Genomic DNA, 25,854 nt, shown 5'->3' with positions numbered 1-25,854 from the left:
CTCTTTTTCCCACAACTCGTGATTCGATTGAGCGCAGTATTTTCCGCTCATAGACTCCGAGAAATCGATAGTCAGCATCTTTTAACGTCCATGCTTCATGGCCGTACAGGGTGACCGGACGAATCAATGATGTGTACAGAGCTAGTTTTGTCCGAGTCTGTAAGCTGCGATACTTTAGCTGGCTAAGCAAACCGTAGAAAGTCCTACTTGCAACTGTAACGAGTGTTCCAAGATATATGAATTCGTCGACAACCTCAAATTGTTGGTCATATGGCTATCGCTTCTGTCTTATACGCAGGAGGTCATTGGTTCAATCTTTATACCCAGGCACGTATCTTTCTCTATACTCTTTAGTTTTTAGTTTTAAACTCTAACCTATGATGGTATGTTTTAACTATAGCTAGAACTGGAAATGGACATACCGTTTTCATACCTTCGACATGACTATTCTAGCAGTAGCTGCTAGAATTGTAAATGAACAAAAAAGCTAGTTTCCTAATTATAAAGAAAATCTTTCGTTTGCTTTCCTATCACATTAGCAACTCGTTAATCCAAAAACTTCAATAAATTCCGCATGAACACGTGGCAAATGCAGAGGTATATTCGGCTTGCAGTGGGCGTGTGATTGCATCACCATTTCCTCCCCCTTCCCCACATTGACTTACATTCTGACGTGGCAGGTGTCAGCGTGACCTAACAAATGAGATCATCAGTAAGGGAACTGGGACTAAGACTTAGTCCCTTTTCTCTTTATTTAAGGACAATCCTCACGGGCTCCAAGTTTGAAAGTACTCGCGTTTTACTCACGCATGCTACGACGCAGCAAAGCTGAAATAATAAAAATAACAGTTGTGCGTTGCTTCCGTATTGAGTGGAAGTTCCGTTGAAAACGCGAGTACTTTTAAATTTGGATTCAGTGATGCTTGTCCTTAACAATACAATGGCATACTTCCCAGATAAATGGAAAAACGCCAAAATTGTTCCAATTTTGAAGCCGGACAAAAATCCAGCTGAAGCTTCTAGTTATCGCTTAATCAGTTTGCTTTCTTCAGTAAGCAAACTGTTTGAAAAGATTATTTCAAATAGAATGATGGTTCATATTAATGACAATTCTATTTTTGCTGATGGGCAATTTGGTTTTCGCCATGACATTCAACCACTCATCATTTATTAAAAGTTACAAATATAATTTGGCTCAACAAATCTGAAGGATATTCGACTGGAGTTGCTCTCCTTGATATAGAGAAAGCATTTGACAGTGTTTGGCATTAAGGTTTGATTGTAAAATTGATGAATTTTAATTTTCCTCTGTACATTTATAAACTGATCCAAAATTATTTATCAGATCGCTCACTGCAGGTAAACTATCAGAACTCTAAATCTGATAGATTACCTGTAAGAGCTGGTGTTCCCCAAGGCAGCATACTGGGGCCCATATTGTATAACATTTTTACTTCTGACTCTCCTGATTTACCACCAGGTTGTCAAAAATCTTTGTTTGCAGCTGACACGGGCCTTAGCCAAAGGGCGAAGCCTTCGTGTCATTTGTAGTAGATTGCAAAAAAGTTTGGATATTTTCTCCACCAACTTCCAAAAATGGAAAATTTCCCCGAATGCTTCCAAAGCTCAGCTTATAATTTTCCCACATAAGCCGAAAGCTTCTTATTTGAAACCTTCTAGCAGACATATTGTCACTATGAATATGGGGTTCCAATTAATTGGTCTAGCGAAGCCAAATATTTAGGACTTCTGCTAGACCAAAAGTTAATTTTTAAAAATCACATTGAAGGCCTTGAAGCCAAATGTAACAAATATATTAAGTGTCTGTATCCACTAATAAACAGAAAATCAATACTTTGTCTTAAGAACAAACTTTTGATTTACAAACAAATGTTTAGACCAGCCATGTTGTATGCAATGCCAATGGACTAGTTGCTGCAATACCAGAAAGAAGGCACTCCAGAGGATTCAAAATAAAATTTTGAAAATGATTCTGACACACACACAGCGAAGCGTGCCAACGAAGACGGTGGTGCCAAAGTCTACCCAGACTGAGGCTCAAGTACTCGCGGGCACGTCGGAGGTGACTGCCCCAACGGAGCAGACACAAAAACGGGGGAGACAGTCTCCAGGGGATGAGCTCCCTGGAGGCCGCTCCAAAACTCGGAGGGTTACTACCCCGAACAAGGGTAGTGGGGCTGGGAAGCTGATCCCCGGCCAGTTACCTACAAAACCGGGGGAGGAAGGACCTGGAAAGGTGCGTCCACCCAGGAAAGACGGTGGTAAGGGGTTACAGCAGGCTGAGATCACTCAGCCGCCCCAGACCAGGGAAATGGGGGGGAATGACGCCTCCTTTACCCTGGTCAAGAACAAGAGCAAACCGAAGACGTCGAGGGCCGAAAAGATGGCCCAGGCGAATGAGAGTAGCAAGAAGTCTAGGGTAGGCGCCAATCGCTCCAGGGGCGATGCTCTAGTCACCAAGACGGATGAGGCTAAGTACTCGGATGTCTTGAAGGTGATGAGGAGTGACGTCAAGCTCGGTGAACTCGGCGCCGACGTACGTCGAATAAGACGTACCCGGACGGGCGAGATGATTCTCGAGCTGAAGCGGGGCGTCTCACAAAAGGGCGCCGCCTACAAGAAATTGGCGGAGGAAGTCCTAGGCGAGACGGTCAAGTGAGGGCACTCACGACGGAGGTGAATCTAAGGGTTAAAGACTTGGACGAGATCACTGAAGTCGAAGAGCTCGTCACGGCACTGCGGTGACAGTGTGAAGTGGAGACGCCCACCGCAGCGTTTGGCTACGGAAAGGTCTGGCAGGGACGCAGGTAGCATTGGTTCGGCTACCTCCAGCAGACGCCTCCAAGGTAGTCAAGTTAGGGAGCGTCAAGGTGAGATGGGTGGTGTGCCCTGTTAGCATATACGAGCAACTCGAAGTTTGCTTCAAGTGCCTGGAACCGGGGCATAAGCAATGGGCCCTTACAGAAGCAAGCTCTGCCAACGCTGCGGATTGGAGGGACATAAGGCACAATGCTGCACGAACCCTCCCAATTGCTTGATTTGTTCCAGCAAAGCTGTGAACAGCAAGCACCCCATGGGGGGTTCGAAGTGTCCGGCGTTTAAGCGTGCTGCAAAATCACGGTGCAGGTAACGCAGCTAAACCTGAACCATTGTGATGCAGCCCAGCAACTGCTGTGTCAGACAGTTGCTGAATGGGGGACGGATATCGCCATCATAGCGGATCCTTACCGGGTACCTGCCAGGAACGGTAATTGGGTCACCGATGGGTCTAAAATGGCGGCGATATGGACAACGGGGAAATACCCAGTCCAACACGAGGGCTTCGTCATTGCCAAAGTCAACGGGGTCTTCTTCTGCAGCTGCTATGCGCCTCCTCGATGGTCGATCGAGCAGTTCGGTCATATGCTGGATTGTTTGACGGCTAACTTGATGGGGCGTAGGCCAGTGGTGATAGCGAGGGACTTCAACGCTTGGGCCGTGGAATGGGGAAGCCGTTTCGCAAATCAACGGGGGCAGATCCTGCTGGAATCACTGGCCATGTTGGATGTGAACTTGGCCAATGTCGGTACCAAAAGTACCTACAGCTCGAACGGGGCCGAATCGATTATCGACGTTACGTTTTGGAGCCCTGGCAAAACGAGTAGTTCGAACTGGAGGGTAGATGATGGCTACACTCACAGCGACCACCTGGCGATTCGCTACAGTATCTATACGACCAGCATTCAGCAGACGGAAGAAGGGGCGAGGCCTAGCCCTCGTATGTGGAAGACATCGTACTTCAACGACGAGGTGTTTAAGGAAGCGCTACGCCGCGAGCTCAATACTCTCGTTCTGAGCGGTGAGCAGCTGGTAACAGTATTCTCGCGTGCATGCGATGCTACCATGCCTAGGAAAGTCCAGCCTAGGAATGGGAGGCTACCGGCTTACTGGTGGACTCAAGCAATTGCGAACCTGCGCCGCGCCTGCATACAGGCACGGAGGCGGATGCAGCGAGCACGCACAGAAGAGGAGCGTGTTGAACGATGGGTGGCGTTCGTGGCTGCTAAAGCCGCTGTAAAGACTGAGATTAGATCAAGCAAAAAAGCTTGCTCGAATCCATGGGGTGGTGCCTATAGGGTCGTAATGGCCAAGACGCGTGGGCCGATAGCCCCTACAGAGCGGTCTTCAGAGATGCTGGAGAGGATCATCGCAGGGCTCTTCCCACGTCATGATCCAAGTACCTGGCCTCACTTTGTGGAGCTGCCAGGGGCCAGGGTGGCCGACGAGGGAAGAATAACCGTGGGGGAACTTGCGAGGATTGCACAGTCCCTTAGTGTAGGTAAGGCGCCATGACCGGATGGTATTCTGAACCTGGCCATCAAAGCGGCCAATGCTGAGGCTCCCGAGATGTGCAGATCCGTCATGCAGAGATGCCTGGACGAGGGAGTCTTCCCTGAAGCATGAAAAAGGCAGAGCTTGGTCCTATTGCCAAAGGCGGGAAAACCACCGGGGGATCCGTCGGCATATAGACCAATATGCCTGCTTGATACGGCGGGGAAGGTGCTCGAGAAGATCATCCTCAACAGGTTGTTGATACGCACGGACGGTGCGGATGGTCTATCGAGTAACCAGTTTGGCTTCCGAAAGGGTAAGTCGACTGTAGACGTGTAAATTCAGTGTAAATTCTGAACCCCTTGGCTGATTTCAACCAAATTTGGAACACATATTCTTTATCTTTGAGAGACGACGATAGTGTTGGTAGGAGCGATGTTTCATCGGCCGCCACTGTACTGATTCATATGCTCACTTTCGTGAGTGCAAGATACAACCAAATGTAATGTATGTGTAAATTTAACTTTTAATAAAAGCGACAGTCTTTGCTCGATACAACACGTATACGGACGTGTCCCGGTGTAAATCCGAAGTTTCCCTAAGTCCTCCTGGTTCTATTTCTGTCCGCCGAATAACCTGTCCCGTCGGAAGAATCCAACAGGTTATGGAACCAGTTTCGCGAGTGTAGTTAATCGTTTACTCCGCGGGAACAAAGTTGTGGACATTTGGTGGAGGAAATATAATTTCGTGTACGGCGTGTTTGTATCTGGCTGTTTGTTGCCCGTTCGTCGCACTATTGTGTCACTCAGTGTGTGTACGGAAGAGTTAGCTGTCTGGAAAGCTGAAAACTGAAGCATTTTGTTTGTGCTGATACCCGTTTGCTTTGAGTTTGAGAGCGGATGAGATTGCAAGTGAAAAGACTGCCGGATAGTGTTACCGAAGAAGAGAAGAAAACGTAAACATTGAACTTTGCGGCTTGAGTGAGAAGTGAGACAATAGTATTCCGAACAAAGTGAGAGGAAGATTTTTGTTCCTCACTGTGGGTTCGAGGCGAGTTCGCAGTTTTGTTTACTAAATTCTGTAGTGAAGAATAGTATACACAAAATGAGTGATAAAGTTGTGATTCCCCTGCTGGATAACAGCAATTTTTCGACCTGGAAGGTGCGACTACAGATGCTGTTAATGCGTGATGATTTGTGGTTTGCAGTGGACGAACAAAAACCGGAGCCGGTTACCTCGGCATGGAAGAAGGGAAATCAAAAAGCACTGGCAACCATTGTGCTCTTTCTGTCGGACAACCAAATGAACTTGGTGAAGGACGTCACTACGGCTCGTGATGCATGGATAAAGCTCAAGAATTACCATGAGAAGAAAAGTATGACGTCACGAGTGTCGCTGCTAAAGCGAATTTGCAGCCTAAACATGACAGAAGGACGGGACATGGAGAAACATATTTTTGAACTGGAGGAGCTGTTTGATCGGTTGCTGTGCGCAGGTCAGGAAGTGGAAATGCCGCTGAAGATAGCATTGGTTTTGCGGAGTCTTCCGGATTCGTATGATGGCTTGGTGACGGCCTTGGAGAGCCGGCCAGATGCAGATTTGACAATTGAGCTAGTCAAGCAAAAACTGATGGACGAATGGCAACGACGGACGGAACGACGGGGAATTTCTGACGATTGCGGCGAGAAGGCTTTAAGATCGGACACAAAGCGACAGGAGGAGAAAATCTGTTACTACTGTAGAAAGCCGGGTCATTTTAAAAGGAATTGCCGATTGTTCAAGAAGCAGCAAGGTGGAAATGACGGTAGTGGAGGTGTCGCTAATGCAAAGCAAGCTGCGGAGGTGGATAATCCGATTTGTTTCACGGTAGGAAGTGGCCGATGTTCCAGTAGATGGTTTGTTGACAGTGGGTGCTCTACTCATATGACCAACGATCGACGATTTTTTAAAGAACTGGACGAAAGTATGAAAGTTGATGTGATACTGGCTGATGGTTCTCGTTCGAAGTCCGCTGGAGTCGGATCCGGGTTTCTAAAATGTATCGGAAATGATGGGAAACTACACGAAATCATGGTGAAGGAGGTGATGTACGTACCAGGGCTGTACAGTGGATTACTCTCCGTTCGAAGATTAACCCAAAAAGGTTTTCGAGTACAGTTTGGAGCATCAAGGTGTAACATTATCGGACCAACAGGGATGGTAGTGGCTGTAGGTGAACTCAATGACAACCTGTATGAGTTGAAGACGGAAAAGACGGTGAAAGCAAAGAGCGGTTTACGAAGTCTCTATGGTAATCAACGCCATTAACAACCCTGCGATGCTTGGACGTGAATGGTCTTAAGGAGGATGTCTGTTTTGGAGCAACGAGCGATGATACACAACGAGTTATTGTTATTGAATTACTTATCTGAAGCTGTTACGCTGGCGTAGAAGTTTATGCATTTGTGATTGGAAGTGTATGTGTTCGCATTTCATGCAATCGGAAAATTAGTGTACAGTGTCAGCTAAGAATGTAAAAATCGAGGAGGAGTGTTGGTGGGAGCGATGTTTCATCGGCCGCCACTGTACTGATTCATATGCTCACTTTCGTGAGTGCAAGATACAACCAAATGTAATGTATGTGTAAATTTAACTTTCAATAAAAGCGACAGTCTTTGCTCGATACAACACGTATACGGACGTGTCCCGGTGTAAATCCGAAGTTTCCCTAAGTCCCTGGTTCTATTTCTGTCCGCCGAATAACCTGTCCCGTCGGAAGAATCCAACAGATAGGAGGGTTAGTGATGCTCTTTGGAAAAGAGAGGGAGGATGTTGGTAGGAAGGGTATTGCTTACTTATTGATCAACTCAGTGTAACTTCTGAACCCCTTGGTCGATTTCAAAAGAATTCGGAACACAAATTCGTTATCATAAGGAGACGACGATAGGAGTTTAGGAATGTTCTTTACAAAGGATGGAGGATATGGGGGGATTATTGTTTAGCAATCGATCAACTCAATGTAAATCTTGAGGCTCATGACCGATTTGAACCAAATTTGTATCAAATATTGTCTATCCTAAGGAAGCGATTTTAGTGGATATGGGTAAGTCATTTTAAAAGGGGAGGGGGGTATTGTTTAATTATCAATCAATTCAGCATGACTTCTGAACCCATTTATCGATGTCCACCAAATTTGGAGCCCATATTATCTGTCTAAGGAAGACTGTATCAGATTGGGTAGAGGTGTCATAGCTGAATGAGAGAGATTGGATATTAATTGAACGAACAGTTTAGTATACCTTTTTATCGTATGGGTCAATTCAACTCAAACACGTAAACACGTCTCTACTCAAAAGAAACTATTATAGAGAGCCTGGAAGCGACTTTTGGACGGGGGGGATATTGGGGTTTGGAATTGTTTAGAAAACGACTTAATTTAAAATCCCTCTTATTTACTACATCCGAGGTTCTTTGACATTGCACAATGCTCCGAAAATAAATTGCCCGAATTCCTTTAAAATAGCAAATCCTCGACAATAACATTTTCCCGGTAATAACATTTCCCCAAAAATGACTTTAACGAAAATGATATTTCCCAAAAATGATACTTCCGAAAATGACATATCCCTGAATGAAGCAGGCCATTAACATAATACTATTTGGCCTAAGGTCATTCGACATGAAGGACATTTGGGATAATTAAGAACAGCATCAGAAAAATCTTGCATAGAAAGCAAGCATTTGCTGGGTATAAAACAATAATAATTGTTACCCTTCATCGGAATAATGGTATGCCCAGTGAAAAGCAATGATTAATGTGTTTCCTTCTGAATGGTGGATGTGATTGCTTCTTTAAAAGTAGGCATTTGCCCGGAATAAGGCAATGGTGGGTGTGATCCCTTCTTTAAAAATATGCGTTTGCCCGGAATATGGCATCGATGGATGTTCTTCCTTCTTTAAAAAAAAGACGTTTGCCCGGAATAAGGCTTTTCAAACCCACGATCCCTTCTTTAAAATCAGTCAATGTTTCCAAAATCCTTCTTTTAATCAAATGATAAAGTATGAATAAGTAAACACAATTACCCTGTTGATCAATTGGTTTTATCATTTTCCTATTGTAAAAGAAAACTGCAAACCAAACTGGGAATTCCGAGCAAGGCCGGGTACATAAAGCTAGTATTTTATATATTGCTTATACACGTAAAAAAATAACCTTATATGTTAGGGCAAAAACCATTCGAAATTACTTATACTCTTCATTATGCCACCTAATGAATAATCCTATATCAAAAAGCTAATAACATTCATAAGTAAATGAAAAGTATAAGTTTTGGAATGTATGTGACTAATGAAAAGATATTTTAGTTACTAGATAAAGATTGTCGCTACTGTTCCCTTTGTTCTGCTGTCCGAAACATGTGTGGTACACACCAGTCAAATCGTATGGATTTTCCTTCTTTGACATTTAGCTCCCCTATCCTCGCCAGCAAAAGATGTTCCGGACAGCGACGACAGCGACAATCTTTATCTAGTAACTAAAATATCTTTTGACTAATGCGATGTATAAGTTTTCATTGGGCGCCTGCTTTGGCAAAAAAGTATTAGAAATCTTAATAATATATAACATTAAATTTTTTTACGTGTACATATTTCTATTGCAATTTTTTATTTGGGTACATTTTTAAAAAGTGCCCCAATCATATTTAGTGTGTATGCTGGAAGAAAGCTTTACATTTGAAAGCATTCACCGCATGAGCTTTTAATAACAGCAAATCAAAATTCGAATCCAAATATGCTGTCAGTCTCCGATCAGCTGTGTGATGACCTTCGAAAATCGAAATCAGCTGCTACGACTACGAGGAGTGCAAACTGTCAAAACAATGCCAATCTGTTCGCAGTTCTTTTGCATTAAAATAAAAAATTTCAATGAAAATCTGTGAATTTTGTGGAGAAAACGCAATCCAAAGTACAGTTCAATCATGAACTTTGTGGAAACTATAAAATCATGCTGGATGAAGACAGTGATCGGTTCGGTTTTGCTGACAGCCGGTATTTGTGTTTTATTCTGGAACGAGGTGACCTTAACATTTCTTTGTTTGAAAACAAGCAATAATAAAATCATTATTAATTTACTGTTCTTTTAAGGAACGTGCGATCAGTATTTCGCTCTCACTGGAAGCAGCTCTTGATGATACCATAACAATTAGCGGAGAACGACCTTATGATAAAGCTTACGAGGGCAAGTTGGTTCATCTGATCGGCCCGATTGTAACTGGAGAACCATTAACCGAACCAGATTACAACATTCAAGTGCAGGCTGTTAAGCTGAAAAGGCGTGTGCAAATGTACCAATGGATAGAGGAGTATGTGTAAGTATCTATTACTTAATAATACATATAAAATGTATTTTTTTACGTTGGATGTTAAATTTATCACTTTACGTAACGAAATTTATACCATGTTATAATGAGATCGTAGTATAAATATTTACAAATAGCTACAATTTTCTTTCCTATTGCTACGCCTTCTAAAAATATATGAATGTTATGACTTTTATTTTCCATACAAACAAAACCAAAATAATTTGTGTGGATGAAATTGACTTCTACAAATAAATAGAATTGTGCGTGACTCCACTGTACTCCTCTTGAGAAAGAGCTGCTGCAACTGGATTACCACTTTTATTTTATAAATCCTATACGGAGACATTAGTGTTCGTAATTCTGCCTGGAGAACTTAATATGGAAGAGGAGAGAATGAAAACCCCAGAATAATCTCTCATATATAATTAGCTACCGTTCGTTACCATACGTTTTAATATTCCAGGGAAAACAACTACGGTGAAACAGTAGTCTCAGTCCAAACAGAAGACCGCACCTACTACTATACCATGGACTGGCGTGATGATTTGGTCGATTCGCGAAGTTTCTACATCCGGACGGGTCATCACAATCCAACAGCGTTTCCAATGGACACCAAACTGTACGTTTCGGAGCGAGTACACATCGGTCAATATGAACTCGGGGAGGCTTTGAAAGACCGGTTTACAAAATTCATCGAAGTTACGTCGGATACCAGACCGGAAGATCCTGCGGTGAAGCTACACTCGGGCCTATATTACCACTGTGATAATATTTGGAAGCCATTGATTGGCGACATAAGGATACAGTTTTACTACGCAGGCCTAGAAGGTTCAACGGTATAAACAGGGAACTAATTATTCATATGAAATGTTATTTTAACATGTGTTTAATTTCAGTACACAATCATCGGAAAACTAGAAAATGGAAAAATTGTTCCCTACGAGTCGTTGCATGGCAGGAAACTTTTACTAATCTATTCGGGAGAGCTTTCCCTCTCCGAGACGTTAAAAATGGAACAACATGCGAAGCGGATGACTGCCTGGGGTTGGCGTCTTATTGGTTGGATCATGCTGTTTCTTTCGGCCACGTGTTCGGCATCGGTTCTGCAGTATATTACTGCGCAAAGCCGTGTTCTGCGGCAGTTCGTGCCGGACCCAACTTTTCCGGTTTCCACCAACATCACTTTGGCATTTTCTTTAGCGTTAGTGGTTACTTCAGTTGCGTGGATTGTTTATCGGCCCGTGCTTGGAAGCGGCATATTTTTTGCGGCTGTGTCACCTTTCCTATACTGTGCTCGCGGAATATTCAATAATTATCAACGCATCGACTAAACATAAGCTTTTGACAATAATTTGTTTTACATAAGGGAATGACGGTTTTGGCAGGTTTTGTTCTATTATTGTCAGGTGGGTTTTTTATGACTGATTATGCTCAAATATGGCCTAAACATTATTTGCATATCAAAGAATATTGTGGACAAATTTCATAAAATTTGGTCGACAAAACCCCCCCTGACAATAATAGAACAAAACCTGCCAGAGCCGTCTTTTTCCCTGGTTCTTGTTGACTGTCATGCTAAGCATAGTTTTTACGACATTCCCACTATGCTGACTGGTGATGAATTTTTCCAAGCAAGTTATTTCTCCTTCAATTTCCATGACTAGAATTTTTCAGCAATCTAGTTGTCAAAATTGGATTTATTCCGTAATATTTGCTTGTTTCAATGATCAGTTCAGTGGGACATGGACAGCTCTAAACTATGCTTGGAACGGCAGTTGAGCTCTGCCTTGAGTGTGTTTAAGGGTTTCTCAAAATATTCTCATCTTTTATATCTAGTCTTGAAGTTAGTCTAAATAAATAAATACTCCTGTTTTAAATGTGTAATGTGGCTATTTATATCACAAACAATATTCTTCTTTATCCATATTTTTGTTTTTGAAAGAACGAAACGCAAATTGAAGTTTGCTGTTGTGAACGAGAAATGCTCAACGTGCTTGGAAAAGATTTCAATAAACACAGAAATATTATAGGTGAATCATGAATGCTTATAATCAGTCTACTTTTACTTTAGAAATAATAAATTATGACATTTCATATTAAGAACCACTTTATCAAACTATAGTTTATTATGGGCTGCCCTTATAAGGGCGATGACATAGTGACGCGTCGAGCGATGCGGAACGTGTCCAAGCACTCGTAAAGCAGAATATCAGCAAGAGAAATTCTTTTGTCTTGGACGCGTTCGCGCACGCACACGCATGAGTATGCCATCGGCCTAAGAGACTTGCTGACGTTTATTAATCTTTTTCTTGCAGGTGCAAAGGATAGGTTTTGTTTTCATCGGGAAACGCTTCCGAAGCATTTCCCGATGAAAACAAATCCTTTTTTCCCCATGTGCTTGAAATAGATGGAACATGAACGTCAGCAAGCTCTTTACTATACGAGGGCACTCTGATCGTTTTAGATTCCCCCTCCCCAGCGAGACAATTTTGTTTGAACCATAGACATTTGCCATCTCCGCCCCTCCATTTCGGTAATATGGACAGCCCTTTTTAAGCAATACAGATGAATCAATAGACGATTTTGTACTATTATCATGATTATCATGTATATAGCTTGGCCATTCGTGTGGAGGTTTCTAACGTTTTATAATTAATTATTCTTTTCAGTTCAGATCTAGTTGTGATAATAGACCTTTCCCGTGAAAAAATATTATTTGCTCAAATGGTTCTTTTCATTTTTCTGAGACACTTTTCCCAAGAAACCTGTATTTTTATACGCCTGGAACTATTGAAAAACAATCAAAACTTTTTTTTTTAGTTTTTCACTCCTGTTTCCTCTATCATTTTATTCTCCACAAAACCCATTGAACCCAAGTCTACCCTTTTCCATCCTGTCATTTTATGTGGTGAAATTTCATTTGTTTTTGTTTTGCTTTTTTCATGTGGAAAAAAACAACCGCTTCTCGCGAAAAAAAATACTAAATACAAGATATTTGGATTTTATAGTTAATATTATCGTTATCGAGTGTTCATCTATATCGGCCCGCATACCAGTGAACTGATCGGATTCTGTCGCATGAAAATCATCCAAACTCTAGAAGGATGCTTAATTAGTTCCCTGCAGCTTGTCAAAAGTAATTCCGTACCTGAATGACAGTAATTTGATGGACCATCTTCAGGATTTCGTTCTCCATTCAGTCATCCATCCGATTATTCGTCTGCCAGTCAGCCAAATTTATTATTTATGAGGGTTCTTCGCTCGATCGGTCCTGGCTCGGAAACTAGTCAAGTCTACGTGATCACAATATGAATCGGTAGAGAAATGACAAGGGAACACATCCCGTTTTCCGGTGTTGCAACTTTGCTTCCTTCTTCGACAAAGCCTACGGTTAACTACACGAATCACCGGAAATCCGTGCATTCTTTGGCCTTCATGGAATCGATAAGGTGAGTACTTTTGAAAAGATGTTAAAGCACATACTAATTTACTACTACTAATTTACTGGCTACTGCAACGAAAGGCGTATTTTCAGTGCCCTGATTGGTTCGGTAAAAACCATTGCTATTTTACCTTCTGGAGTGTGGATAGCCGTAAGACTCAGCTCCGAGCACGTAACCGTCCTCGATGTACGAACCGGAGTTATCATTTCCTCCTGGAGAGCGAACGACAGTGATCTATTGAAGCTGCTGGCACCGAATTAGAATAAACTGATCACTAAATACCAGCTTGGATTATTCCCTCAGTGTGTGGAACCCCAGTACGGGAAATCAACAGTTTAATTTGAAGTCTACGATTCCGCTGAACGAGGAAAGTGAATCCTTTTAAAGTTAATATGCATACGTCATTAAAGCTTACGAGGCCACCTTGTATTGTCTATCCGGAACAAATTTATACTGCTTTTTATACCGAAGTTGGATTTTTCTCCAGATACAGGCAACTTTCCCAACTTCGGAAGTAGTGCGCTTGATTCGCCTAAAGATGCGCTAAACAACGCATCAACTAGTTTGACAGATAAAACTTCGGAAGAAAGTTCGGTTCGGAAGTCCCGACTTCCGAATTCTAAGTTGGTGCTACACCGACAATATAAATGACTGCATTTCCTGTTGAACTGAGCTTAAATAGCTGCAAGCTGATCATTGATAACGGCTGTTTGGAATAAGTTCGCCGGAGCACAACATATATAGCTGAATTTGTACAGAACCTTCACATGTGGAAGTTTATCTTCATAAACACCAGATCGGCGTTTTCATGGCTTAGCTTGTACCTGGTAGGATGTTCTATTTCCGGATTCGCTACCGTCAACTCGGATATAGATATATGTACTTGGCAAGGCATTGTTTTAGTGGGGTCGTGGTACATACATCAAATTAAATTGTGGTGGACAACATTGTGAATTGCGGTGTAGCTCAACAATACATCTGTTCTACAAGAATTCTCAAATGGACTGGTGATTGCGACCGTGGACACCGATTTTTTAACCGTGGTTCAGCATCACAACATCAACGATCCTAAGAACATAACTATTTCAAAATATCCGATAATACTGGTGGTGACCTGATCCAAAAGTCTTGTACTAACAGGCTATCGTTTTTAATAAAGCACCAATTGTCAATTTAATACAGTATGGTTTGGGTATGTCCTCCGATATTGCCCTGATAGTATGCGATGTATGCGGAAAAGTTCTTAGGGGTCGTACACTTATTACGTAAGCAATTTTTTTGGGTTTTTCGACCCCCCCTCCCCCCATGTAAGATTTTTTTCATGCAAATGAATTTTTATTTATATGGAGCGTAAGATATTGACCAACCCCCCCTCCCCCCATAAGTGCTTACGTAATATGTGTACAGCCCCTTATGAATGCCATCAGTACAATCGTTAGGTCTGGCCACCCTGGATTGAGGCGAGCAAAGCAATTGGTTCAAGTAGGGTAGAATCTGCTTTGCGATAAACTATCAAATAGTGGAATCGTGAAAACCTGTGAAAACGGATACTGTGTCCAGGGAGTCGAGAATGTTTGAATTAAAATGAATTCGCCATCTCTGTGCTTTTGTTTTACATAAGGTACAGTGGGGTAAGTGGGCAAATGGGGTAAGTGAAAAAAACGCAAATATTTCACTAATGAAGCACAGAATTATTTAATTTCATTTCACAATCATACAAGGCCATTCAAATCATTGTGTTGAATAAGTGAAATATGAAATAATGAACCATTACAACATGCGAGAGTAAAATTTTATTAAGCTGCCATGTTTATCTTTTGCACAAGTTGTTTTGCGTGTCAATAAATACGAATATTTTTTATGTTGGTTTTCATGACACATTCAAATTAGTGCATTGATAAGTTGGTTTTCTTTGTAGTTTTGAATTCCAGCCACAAAAATTTTGATATGAACATCAAAAATTTTGAAAAAAATATTTTGTGACTGCCTGTTTTTTACCACGAGTGGGGCAAGTGAAAATTTTCCGACATTGAATGCATTTCTCTATTTTTTTCAAACACAAATAATTTCTATTGAGCGTATATAAACAAATGATACCAATTTAAACTCATTCGAAGGCTTTTGGTAATTAGAGTGACACGTGGTAATACTAAATCAGGAACCGAAAGTGCAAAGCGTGTCAGTGTATAAAAGAATCCATGTTTGATAAATAATTCGTGAAAAAAATGGTATTTATAGAGCTTAAATACAAGAATCACTACAATTGCAAATATATCAACAACTATGATTTATTTAGGCGAGATTTAGAAGACTTAGCCATTTGCTAATGTAAACTCTTCTACTGAAATCCTAAGTGGATTGTTAATGAAGCACAACACTGATGATTCCAGGTTTGATTATTATTTCAAAGATAATTTCGCTGCATACACAAAACAACACTATCGCCAAGGTTCATTATCTTACTTTGAACCTGAAACAAAAGGAATGTTGGACACAAATGAAGATGAAGTGTTAGATTTCAAAAAGTTCAAGTAAAGAAAACAAAAAAATAAAAACCATTTAATTTAACCTGCGAGATTACTTGGCAATCTAACTGCACTGATTATGTGTCTTTCCATAATTTCCAATAATATTCCGTTGAAATTTACATATGGTGGGGGTTGTTTTTCGAAAGGGAAAGAAAAGTGCAATTAGTACTAAGCATGGTAGCCACATATGTTCCACACAGGGGGTGGGACGCTGAGCACAATTTAATTTGTGTTCACCACACTTCTTGTAATTCTTGGTGCCACAGTGTGCCATAAATTGTGCCTCACCTTAAGTATGGCACATTGTCATATTGACAGTCAGAAATATCTGGCAACACTAGCGACTGTAAAAATCAAGAGAGGGAGACGCCTGTCATCCACGATACAACTCCCCCATAAAAAATCCTCCCGATTTTCCCTCAGATTAAATCGGTTCACGTCGGTAGGGTCGACCGATTTTGTTCCCGACGAATTTATAGATTGTTTCACCGAGCCTTATGGGACTTTTACAGGGGAGCTCGCCGACGCGACGCCAAACGAAATCGATAGACTATTATCGACTAAATCGAATAAACAAAAGATCGATTTCGTTGTAAATAATATGTGACGAAATTAAACGAAATAGAGTGATTAATCGGTTTATTAAATTTCATCATAGAGCAGATCAGACTAAATCTCAAGATTAATCGGAAGATAAAATAATGAAATCAGGTGAAATAGAGTGTTTAAACGGCTCATTGAATTTCATCAGAGAGCAGGCCAGACTAAATCTGTAGTTAGATCGGTGTAGAAAATAATGATATCAGATGAAATAGGGTGTTTCATTGGTTTATTACATTTCATCATGGAACAGATCAGACTAAATCAATAGATTGATCGCAGAGGAAAATGATGGAATTAGACGAAATATAGTATTTAATCTGTTTATTAAATTTTACCAAAGAGCAGATCAGACTAAATCTGTGGATTGGTCGGTATAGAACATAATAAAAACAAACAAAATCGAAGGTTTAGTTGATGTAGTTAAACGGGTGGCATGGCTGATAGTTTTTCGATTCTGTCCAGATCGCAAGATGAAACCTCGGACGAAACGGACTCATTCTGGTGCTGACCTGTTTGGTCCAGAAGGTTATCGGTCGATAACTGAAAATAGTTTAAAGTTAATTTAATAGAAATTTGATTTAACATAGTACAAGAAAGACATACATTAGTAGGGTTACTAGGTGCTTTAACCATTTTTTTTTTTGCATCCAACGAGTAGCGGTTTCAATATCGGGTATTCGGTATTATGTAGGTCAACCTTCTCTATGTTACCATCGTTCTCTAACTTCTAAAAATGATGAATGAACGGTATAGTAAAAATGATTAGGCTCTATAATAATAATCAACAGTTTACCTGAAAATAGCCTTTCTTCTACAGAAAACACACATGCCAAAGAAAGCACCTATTTCGATACAAGTCAGCACACAAAACAAACCAACATTACTTTAACCTGGAATGGAAATATTATAATTTTGGAAAATGTCTTATTTACTTACTAATGATGAAATAAAATGACCTGTCCTTCCCCGTAATGCTGGGTAGACACGTTTGCGTGGTTTGTAAGATCTACCATGGTCACATTATCAGCTACAGGCAAATCATGGACCCAACGAAAACCTTCCCCAATATCCAACTCCGTGGTACTTATGCGGGGTCGCTGAGTCGGGAAGCTCTCACTAAGTAAGTACTACATCAACACTTCCTTCCCCTTCCAAGTTACCGCGAAGATGGGCGTGGCCAGGAGTAGTAATCCTCATGCTTTTGTGATTTGTATCCTAGATTGAAATCAAGGATCACTCACCTGGATTTCTGATAGCAATCTGAATGAGGATTTAAAAAAAAAATCAGTATGTTATGCTATGAAATAAAATAACCTATCCTGCAGAACTTGAAAAAAAAGACAACTGAACTTGTTGCGATAAAAATATAAATTCTAAAAGATTGTATTAAAAACATTTCATGTCTTCTGGATAACATTCATTCATGTGTTAAAATCGATGAAATTTTATCACTTATCTTGAAATCCCGGTCTTCCTGGATGTTCCGTAATGTGTCTCGATCTGAAAATCTCACAAATAAGGTCAATATTTCAATAAATAAATATTATTTACTTACTTTGTTTATTCAATGTTTGTGAACACAGGGATCCGATTGCGCCTGTTCATTAATCAGATGATCAAAATAAGCACCAAATAAACAATCAATCGATTATTTAACCGATGAAATAGGCAACCGATTGCTTGCGACTTAATCGTTGAATAAATCTGGCGACGAAATTATGTAGCCTACGACAATCGACGTCGTCGGTGCAAAAATAGGTCGATTTGGAAGGCACCCGATTTCGTCGAGTGATGGTGAAATTTTGGAGCTGTCAAACTTTTTATGGGGTCTTTCCGACAAATTGTTTTCGGTGAACTGCTTGCCGTGATGGGGAAAAAATCAAAATCATTAAAACAGTCTTGCGACCAAGTTGGCTTAACGATGAGATTTCAAAGTGTCCCAACCCAACCAACAGATATCAGATGCCGGATTGGAACGGAAACAGCGATCATTCTTGTGGTATTTCCTTACGCTTTGCACGCAATAGTACGCAACGGTAACAATTTGACAGAAAATATGGTGTACCACTGCTACCCAATAAAAGAAATTACCAAAACTCCCGTTAATTAGCATCGGTATCAGTGTTTATTTTATCTTAATGATTTGGCAGATTTGGCAAAAATATAGGCTCAAAGGGCACAGGAACATCCATAAATTACGTGACGCTTGTTGGGAGGACTGGATTGCCTGAAGTGTGACGGTCCATACAAAATTTTCAGTTGATTCATGCAAAAAGTGTCACAGGGGGAGGGGATTGAAAACTGCCATTTTTAGCGTTACGTTATTCCCCAATTGGAGGTATCATTTCGAGCTTCTCCAATACGACAATTCTCGCGTAACATTTGAAAAGGGCCTACAGCCAAAACGTAAACACTGAGAAAATGCCGTTCGAAAAAAATGCATCACAATTTCTATTCCTATTTCCCAGGTTTATGATATTTTAAGCAGCAAAAACTCCTAAAAGCACATAATCAGCACTATTTATCCATCCATAACCTTAATTGTATCGAAAACATGCAAAAATGTGTCGAAATCGTTAAAATAAGAGTTTAAGTCTATTTTCATTTTTTTCTCCGGAATAGGCCTTCTTGATAAGTCATTCTGCATTTGCTTGTCATTCATAGACCCTTTGTTTATGGCATTTTTTGAAAGTAAACACGGGATAAGGCTTTTCGGGAGGGGAAATTTTCTCTCTCCGAGGTCGGGCCGATGACGGTTCGGAAAAAAACCTCGTTATCGGCCCGAAGTTGGAGAAGGCTTATCCCAGACAGAAAAAACGAGTGGCTTGGCCGTTTTTTAGGGTGGACCTACACATATTTTGAAAATAACACGTTGTAGGCCCAATTAAAAATTAGTTTTTTCTAAGTAATTTAATTGAAGATGCGGAACATTTTTATACTATTAGTAGCTATTAGAGGATGCTATCGAAGGGTGTTAAAATTGAATTTGTTTACTTTTCATTGTAGGCCCTAATCAATTGTTAAGCGAGAATTGTATGTTATCTATTGTTTGTTGAACAAAAGCACAGCACTTTTGAAAAAACGATTTTCTTGTGATTTTCGAACAGTCTCCTCAAGCATTGAAACACAAAGGCAAATATCTACACTATCTTTTTACTTCCTTCCCTTTAATTATTTTGTTCCCATGTCCCATGTGAATAAATAAACATTGCCCCCGTGTGAATTCACTCTTATAGTACGTTCAGATTATGAGCTATATCACTTGATATAGAGCATCTTGACATCAGTGTTTGTACATCTAGTTTTCACTGGAAATACTGCATATGGCATCTCATGACAAGATTTGCTATATCAAGTGATATAGCTCATAATCTGAACGTACTATTATTTTAACGCGGTCGAAAGCATGTAAATATTGTCCTCATATCACGTCTGGTAACGTCACGCTACACACGTTTCATAAGTCAAAACAAAAATTTAGCAATGTTGCCAGTATTTTTTATTCTGATCATTCAAATGTCAAAAGTGTGCCACAGTGTGTGCCACGCGGTGCCACACTTATGAGTAAAATTTTTAAAATGTGTGCTTGGAACATTGTGCTTAGCGTCCCACCCCTTGGTTCCACACTATGTTTAATTTAAGCGACAAGTGCTACATAGTATTGTACATGGTGTGATTGACTGATCTGGGTGGTAGTAGCGGTGGTGGTACAATGGTGCTATGAAAAGCTGCGAAAAGCGATCAAACGCCAACCAGAAAATTACGTGCGGGTCGCTCAGATGACCCACGATTGAGTGCTGTGGTCAGATTTATTCGGAGTCGTATCGGAGATCAGTAACACCTTCATTACATTCTTGAGCTGCAGTCTTCGTCTGCTTATGATTTGGAATTTTCCGCGGCGGTCCCATCGCAACTTTTCCAAAAAGGCATTCGTTTACGAAGCGGTCGTTTGCTGCTTCCACTGGATGGTGTTGGCGTTATGCTCCTTGCGCTTTTGTCGGTCAACCGATCGGTCAATTCGGCTTGTGGTGGTAGCGAAGCCGAGCTCTAGCTTTCCGCTTCGATCCCATTTCAGCAAAACTGTTGTAACGAAACGGTTATTAGATTTTCACAAATTTCACCAAACACATTTTACAAAAAAGAATGACAAACAAACAAGAAAAATTCTGCCGTGGCTGATGATGTAATGAAAAACTGACGACAGCTACAAGAATCGTTCGTAGGATGAGAACAACAATGTTATGTACGTCGTGATAGTATTGCTTACCAGTGGGTAGTGGGAAGAAAACTGCTTTCAATATGTACTTACCGATGGAGGGGCACCAAAAATATGTTGCCTATGCTACCTATATGTTGACCGGATTTGATCCGACATCTCCAATCAGACGCTCCGTATCAGTGAATGTCTAGTAAATGTCGTTGTTGACGAAACAAGAAAACAAAATAACTTTCCGGAATGAAATTTATTTTCACATCGTGCACTCCAAGTGCACTCAATATTTATGACATTTCAAATGTAAATAAACATGATACAGAGATGCCAGAAAAAATAGTTGAACGATGTTCTCACCGCTGTCAAGTGTTGCCAAATATGCTGAATCTCATAGGATCACCATCGTCTGGTAGGAATATTCACCTCATAAAACAGACGATGTTATTTTTTTCAAAAAATTGTATGAAAATAACCGTTTCATAAAAACACCCTATTTTATGCGCAATGTTATCTAAACTCAAGGATGTTTTAGGGAAAAATACAAAACATAGGTGTTTGGTCGGACGGGAAAGGTCTATTCAATTATTGTGATCCTTACCCTAGAATGAGCTTTTGTCGGAAAGCTTTTCGAAAGTAAGCTGCGATGCGATTGACGGGTTAGTTCAATGCTGTACAATGATGGGACTACAAAAGTTCATTTTAAAATCGACATTTGCAGGGTGCTTTTACACGATTAAAAACATCTGCTCAAAATAAGAAACAAACAACGTAAAATTAAGTTTATTTCTCATCTCAAGATGTTTTTCGTCGAAGTCCCAAATAAAAAATACATTCGAATAACAATACAATGTATTGTAACACTACTATTAATAGCACTAAATTGGCAATAGATTATATTGTAAATGAAACCATAGAAATACATTAGAATGCATTGTTATGAACCATTTATTCAAATGTAAATGAAGTTTTCGCAATAGAATGTAAGGGTTGTTATGTATCGTAACTATACAAAAGCTGAGATTTTTCCATACATTTTGTTCGTCACACAATAGAGTGTATGTTTAATATATTGTTGAAATATCCAAACAAAACTGTTCAAAATACAATGGAATGTATTGTATTTGTATAGTAAAACAATACGATTTTTTATTTCTCAGTTGTGACAGCTTTACTGGTCAACTATGCAATTGAAAGGGAAAATATGTATATTTCTAGAAAAAATAGGTCGTATGTGGAAAAGAGAGTTTCTCTTTGGATCTATTCTCTTTCGATTATTACAAAACTACACTTCGATTTTTTTTTTGGCAGATAACCAAAGACAATAGCTTTGTCTATCATGCTGAAGTGGAAATGTAGCAAAACATGCAAAACTAGCCGATATATTAGCGAAAGAGGGCGTGATCAAAGAGAATCTCTCTTTTGCACATACGACCTATTCTCAAAGTTTATATGTAATGTTAGGAAACATTTCAAAAGTTATCAATGTATGATTCTTATGTACGAAAACGTTTCAAAAACAATTGTATTGTTACATTAGTGTAATATGTTGATGTATTGTATCCTCAGTGTTGATACAATCTGTGCAACCATCAAGAAACATGGTCATTCAATTGTTTACACTATTGAACAAATCTCGGGTACTTATTAAAAAGGACGTATGTGATTTTGTAAACAAAGATTCAAACGTCGATTTGTCCAATCTGATGGCACTCATACGCAAACCAACACCGCCAATAGGTAGCCGAAGGCTTCCTCTACCTGTCTGCGGTGATGATTTGCGTGGAAGTGCTATAAGATTAGACAAATCGATGTTTAAATCTTTGTTTACAAAATCACATACGTCCTTTTGAATAAGTATCCGAGAAATAGTACATTTTTATTAGAAATACTACAATAAGAGATCGGCGAAGACGCCATTTTGTTTCCAATCGAACCGTCAAAAGCGGTTCCAATTCGACTTGTTTACTTTTTGCATCTATAAGAAGCAAGCAAAAAGTTCAAGTGATGCCAGTATTATTTGCACGATTTCATGCATTTTCATACGTTGCCATTTCGACAGTTTTTCACTCCGCCGGTCTCTGGTTAAAGGGTGGCTATAAATTCTAATCTATTTTGTTTTGGTTCTCCATACGCTAGGAGAAGAATGAATTCTGTCATCAAAAGAAAAAGTAGAATCATGAAAAAAAAATTCACAGCGAGGTATGGAATGCAGCTCTCAAAATATTTTTTAAAATTTCAAAATGATATTTATTCACAAATAGTTTATGGCATGAGGTTAGAAATTCGATTATCTACATTATACATATATAAATTTGAATGTTAATGGCAATAAAGTTCAATTTCAAAATGATATTTATTTACAAATAGTTTATGACATGAGGTTAGAAATTCGATTATCTACATTATACATATATAAATTTGAATGTTAATGGCAATAAAGTTTTTTCTTGAAATCATTCTGGAGATGGTACTACTTTTAATGTTTATTGAATTTCTAATCCCGCCTAATAAATCACATTTCAACAAATCTCTGGTTGTAATTTTGAAAATTATTTTAAATTCCGTTGGCCATACCTTGCCGTGTTAAATTTCAGTGATTCTATATAAGGGTTGCTGACGTTTAATCATCTTTCTCTTTCAAGCGCATTGGAAGGATAGGTTTTGTTTTCATCGGGAAACGTTTCCCGATGAAAACAAATCCCATCCTTCTTATGCGCTTAAAAGAGAAAGATGATCAAACGTCAGCAAGCTCTATATACTTTTCCTCTGATGACAGCGTTCATCCACTTCTCCTCGCGTATTGTTCTCCGTGCAGGTTGATGCGCAAACGAATTAAAAGCATTGAACGCACTCTACCCCGCGATGCGAAAAACTGTCATGCAAAACGAACCGCGCGACGATGTCACGCACACATTCTCGCCACAAAAAGCTTTTCTTGACAGCGGATTTTCAAATTTTCTCATGTCCCTCATGCTTTCCCTTTCTGACGCAAGTGGCTAGTCACGCAGCGCGGTGCAGTTTTGCTTCATTCATCCATTCGAATTGTAACGTTCGGTCGTGAAGTCGTCCTCGCCGTTCGCGCAGATGTAGCAAAAATTAAAATTATTGCCGAGTGTTTTCTGTTATTAAATATGGCTAGCTGTGAAGGCAATAATCTGAGTGCGATTCGTGAATATCGGTTAATTAACTCACGGGGCTGGGCGCGATAAAAGGGCGAACGTTAAACTGCGTGCGATTTGTTGGATTGCGTTGGGAAAGTTTCGCGGAACGAATCATACGTTGCTGAAGGAAGAGAAAAGTTCGTTACCTGCTCGGTAAGCTCTTGTTGATCAGTGCGGAGGGATATTGAAATCTTGCTGCCTGTCCAGGATATTGTGTGTGGGCACGAAGAAGGACCAAAGTGAAGAGTTTCAGCAAAAGGATAAGCTGAAATAAGGGTCCTAACCTCGGTTTGCTTTTCCTGTGTTTACAGTAAGGCTCGTTAAGGTGGATGTGTTGGTTTCATAAGCAGAAAAACCGGGACGAGCGGTCACATTGGTCATATTTGAATCTCAGGAATGTGTTTTGATAGATTCGTTGATTAAAGTTTCACGGTCCGAAATTTAAATCAATAGTGAATTATATTATGAAAGAATTAGTGAACACAAACAAGAAGCTTGATAACCAGCAGCAGCACCGCGTTCTGGACCGGCGAGTGGATCAGAAGTGCTGGTCAATCGAACAGAAGGCAAACCCCGACGTTTTGAAGACTAAAACAACGCCCTTGGTTAAGGCGGAACTGCCGTTACATTCAATCGAAAACCGGGATTTAACGACGGCCAACATGATGGATCAATCAACATGTGATAAGAGTAAATGCGAAGGTGAGTTCTATTCATCGCAGACGTTGCGACCTTGTCGGTTGACTCATCTGTCTAACGATCGTCGACCCAAACCCATAATTAACTCTCAGATATAATTACTTTAAATAACCTACTGGTACTTGAGAATTCTGATGATTTTTATAAAATAATACCTTATTCGTAAACATCATACACATAATAGCTAATTTTTAACATAATTTTTTTTTTAAATCAGTCTTCTCATTGATCCATGAAGGAATTAACAAAAGTTATTTAGCATAAATACCTACTGTGCAAACAACTTAAAATTTATCGAATTAACAATCAACGCATTATTTTTGCGTGCTTTTTTATTTCGTTAATTGCCGCTTCGAATTGTAAATCCTCGAAGCGTTATAGCTAAGATCTGATTTAGATTTAATAAAATAAAAATAATATAAACAGGATCAAATCGTTTGTCAGATATAAGCAATGCTATAGGCAACAAATTAAAATAAGTCAACCAAACTAAACCTAAATGAAGCCAGCCAGTGCTGACGGTGAAAAACCTGCAAAAAAATTAGAAGAATTTCTGAATGAGGTAAACTTACTAAAAATATGAAAGAGGGCATAATCAAAAATTATAACGAACCTAAATTACAACATTTAAAATGTCCTAAGAGAAAAAGCGAAACAAAAAACTAATTTTCACTAAAAATAACTGATTGCGAAAGAAAGTTACTTCAGCAAAACTTTTTTTTCTTTATATTGTGAATGCAATGCTGACCTGATTTTGTCTACCCCCGATTTAATCACATTTTTACGCGTTTTCAAGCACAAAAAAAAATGAAAAATATAGCCGCTCATTTTTTTAAAAATAATACCGCAAACAACAATGATTTCCATGAAATAACTTTCACCGTCCGTGGTTTATTGTGAATTTTCTGAGTACCTTTCAAGGATTTTGTAAGCCTTTTCGACTAGAAATAACGAATACCATTTACGCATATTGCATTAAAAAAATGAAAATAAAAAAAAATTGATTTTGTCACATTCCCTATTTCAGGGCTGGTAGCGACCGAAGCCACTCAAAATAGTGACTTTAGTGACCAAAGCTGACGAAAAAAGGGACCAAATAGTGACTTCCAGTTGCAGAAAAAGTGATCAAATAGTGACTTCCAATTTCAGTTGCAGGTTCGATGAGACGAAATCAAGCGTTTTTGGGTCGAAGGAGAAATTTTTTTTCCGTAATTTGTGGCGGAAAACATCTTTCACTCACCACGCTAATCTTTATCTACTCAGTGACTAAGTAAAATTGTATTGCCCTCTCTTTTCACCCCACGGAAATTTTACTCAATATCAGTCAAAAGCAGGACTACTCAAAACAATGAGTAGTCTTGCAAGCAAATCAAATTTTTACGCCGCTGGAAGTGAGCAAAATATGGTTATCACTCATAACACCTGTTTTTCTTTCCCGAAAATGATTTCTCGGCGAAAATCTGCGTGAATGAGCATTCTCTTCTCTTGAGATTGAGTGAAAATAACGATCATTGGATTAGCTGAACACCTACT

The 25,854-nt window shown here is 39.8% G+C and overlaps 2 protein-coding genes and 1 long non-coding RNA gene across 7 annotated transcripts in view; 2 read left to right on the top strand and 1 right to left on the bottom strand.

The window, feature by feature from the left end:
• Nucleotides 1-9,153: 9,153 nt before the first annotated feature.
• LOC134214022 (transmembrane protein 43 homolog) lies at nucleotides 9,154-11,551 on the top strand. The gene is made up of 4 exons (XM_062693472.1): nucleotides 9,154-9,386; nucleotides 9,457-9,680; nucleotides 10,138-10,510; nucleotides 10,571-11,551. The coding sequence occupies exons 1-4, from the start codon at nucleotides 9,291-9,293 to the stop codon at nucleotides 11,003-11,005; spliced, it is 1,128 nt and encodes a 375-aa protein (XP_062549456.1). The 5' UTR covers nucleotides 9,154-9,290; the 3' UTR covers nucleotides 11,006-11,551.
• A 5,502-nt stretch (nucleotides 11,552-17,053) lies between these two features.
• On the bottom strand, nucleotides 17,054-21,014 carry LOC134214021 (uncharacterized). 2 transcript variants are annotated; one of them, XR_009979606.1, is made up of 3 exons: nucleotides 20,558-21,014; nucleotides 17,205-20,328; nucleotides 17,054-17,138 (listed from the first exon to the last, which is right to left on the bottom strand). It is a non-coding gene; the product is annotated as an uncharacterized LOC134214021 (long non-coding RNA). The 2 variants fall into 2 exon arrangements; XR_009979605.1 differs by having other exon boundaries at nucleotides 17,100-17,748; nucleotides 17,804-20,328; nucleotides 20,558-21,009.
• A 2,462-nt stretch (nucleotides 21,015-23,476) lies between these two features.
• LOC134217697 (protein ECT2) overlaps nucleotides 23,477-25,854 on the top strand; it is a 205,612-nt gene continuing 203,234 nt past the window's right edge. For 2 of the 4 annotated variants that reach the window (XM_062696506.1, XM_062696508.1), the window contains exon 1: nucleotides 23,477-24,324. In XM_062696506.1, coding sequence (XP_062552490.1) covers nucleotides 24,087-24,324 — 238 coding nt within the window. In that variant the 5' untranslated portion in view covers nucleotides 23,477-24,086. The remainder of the gene's footprint in view (nucleotides 24,325-25,854) is intronic. The other 2 variants (XM_062696507.1, XM_062696509.1) reach the window with 2 other exon arrangements.

The sequence above is a fragment of the Armigeres subalbatus genome, chromosome 2 (assembly GCF_024139115.2).
Source record: "Armigeres subalbatus isolate Guangzhou_Male chromosome 2, GZ_Asu_2, whole genome shotgun sequence".
Taxonomy (NCBI): Eukaryota; Metazoa; Arthropoda; class Insecta; order Diptera; family Culicidae; genus Armigeres; species Armigeres subalbatus.
The sequence above is the reverse complement of the archived record's forward strand: the minus strand, read 5'-3'. Positions and strand labels throughout refer to the sequence as shown.